The sequence below is a fragment of the Wasmannia auropunctata genome, unplaced genomic scaffold (genome assembly GCF_000956235.1).
Source record: "Wasmannia auropunctata unplaced genomic scaffold, wasmannia.A_1.0 LD291474.1, whole genome shotgun sequence".
In the NCBI taxonomy this organism is placed as follows: Eukaryota; Metazoa; Arthropoda; class Insecta; order Hymenoptera; family Formicidae; genus Wasmannia; species Wasmannia auropunctata.
Window position 1 is genome coordinate 1 of NW_012071416.1, and position 2072 is coordinate 2072.

The following is a 2072-nucleotide window of genomic DNA, read 5'->3' on the forward strand; positions in this document are numbered from 1 at the left end:
ACCGGAACGATGGGGAACTTTGAGAAATTGTTTTTTATTGTGTTTTGAACAATTTTACCGATTTTCAGCTGACAGCGAATTTATGTAACTTCACTCTTATTTTTTGGTCTAACTTGATCGGGCTAAATGCACAAGCTTCGGTATATAGAATAAAATACTTTTTTTATATATAATGCTTTTTAAAAACATAAATAAGAAATAAATTTAAAACAATAATATATATAAATACATAAAATATATGAAATATATAAAATACATAAATGTATAAATTATAATATATTTCGTTTTATAAATTTTATTCATTGTTTTAAATTTATTTTGTGTGCGTGTATATGCCTGTGTGTGTATGTGTGCAGCAAGCAAAAAAATAAAATAAAAATATTTATTAATACTTTTGTTTTGTTGTGATAGACATCATATACACAAAAAGATTCTTCAAACTATAAAATATTAAACACAACATTTCCTGATGATGTTCATTATGAAAAGTATAATTCTGGGAATGTAACAAGCGATTCTTCAGATGTGTCGAGTACCGAAGAAAGTAATACAAATTTTACACTGGAGGAATGTGACATTATTAAAAAAAAGAGATAAAAAAAGGTAATTATAATCAGGCGATAAATGAAAGCACGATAAACTTTTATTTAATGTGTAATTGTTATTACAGATAACATCAGGTTATCATCAATGGTATTGAACGAAAGTCAATCCATATCAGTTAAAAGTGTGGTAATTTTCGTGTAAAATATTATAGACATTTATTATATTACTAATTTTATAATTATATATAAGATTTTTGAACTAATATTTGTTTTATTATTTCTATAATAGGATTTAGAAAAGCTATTATTAAGCTTTATAGAGGGACAAATTATTATAAAATTTTATGAGAAACGTAACATACTCGATGAAGCCAAACGTAGAAAACTGACTGAACTTGTTGTTACTCAATTTATGTTTCAAAAGTCTGCAGATGAAAAAGACATGTAATTGTTAAAAATATTTATAAAACATATTTTTATTTTATATTTATTAGTAAAATATATTATAATTATTTTTTATATTAATGCTTGTAGAATTCGCTTATCAAATGCTGATTTTGATATTTTATCACAAAAAATTAACTACTTGTTTCCAAATGAACAACAAGCTTTTTATTATGTACCGCCAAAATCTGAAGGGCCTACCCAAAAAATATCAAAAGGAAAATTGCCAGACTTTTATCGAAATAAACTCGACGAATGTCGACAACTTGGACTTATCCAGAGAAAACGCAAAAAAATTGACGAAAACATTGATTTAGATACTGAACCAACATTTAGTTCTAAAGGTAATGAAAAATAGATACTTTTTAAAATTATATTATTTTTACAAACAGAGAAATTGCAAATTTAATCAATACATTATGCTAATATATTTTGTGAAGAACTTTAAAAATTAAATTTTTTTAAATTTAAATATAAAATATAAATTAATTATAAATTATATTTATTATTATAAGTATAATTAAAAATTAATAATTAACAAATTAATTATAAATATTAATTAAATTAAAATTTAATTATAAATTTTACAGCTAAACGTATCTGTCAAACACATCTGCAGTGGTTACGATATAATACAGCGCCTTGGTCGTCTGTAAAAGAACATTGGGATGGATCTCGTGAATTAAGACAAAGTTTTATAAAACAATATGAAGGAAACGTTCATGATATTTTTAATGAATTTCCCGTTCTTAAACAGGAATTTGGTTACATGCTGGTGTGTAATAAAAAATATAACGTTTAAATATTTTTATTACATTTAAATTTATTAATTCATATTTTAAAAGTTTATATTATTTATACACATTTTGTTTTTACTTTAGTTGGATATCGACTATAATGCTTTAATCGATGAAAAATCAAACATATATGTTATGTTTTAGACTTGGGAATTCGAATTACACTCTCTTAGACGAAAATGTGGTTTATATAAAATTACAGGCTTGAATAAAATAATGTAATACACTCGGTGCTAGCCGTATATCTCACTCACTGTCCTACGACTCAGCGCGCAACGCTCCAATC

General features: G+C 24.3%; 1 protein-coding gene across 1 annotated transcript; it reads left to right on the plus strand.

Moving 5' to 3' along the window:
* Positions 1-413: 413 nt before the first annotated feature.
* Positions 414-2008, plus strand: LOC105461364. Its single transcript, XM_011707863.1, has 6 exons — positions 414-603; positions 671-732; positions 835-989; positions 1080-1333; positions 1580-1764; positions 1931-2008. Exons 2-6 carry the CDS (start codon positions 691-693, stop codon positions 2006-2008), a joined length of 714 nt encoding a protein of 237 aa, XP_011706165.1. The 5' UTR covers positions 414-603; positions 671-690.
* Positions 2009-2072: the final 64 nt, after the last annotated feature.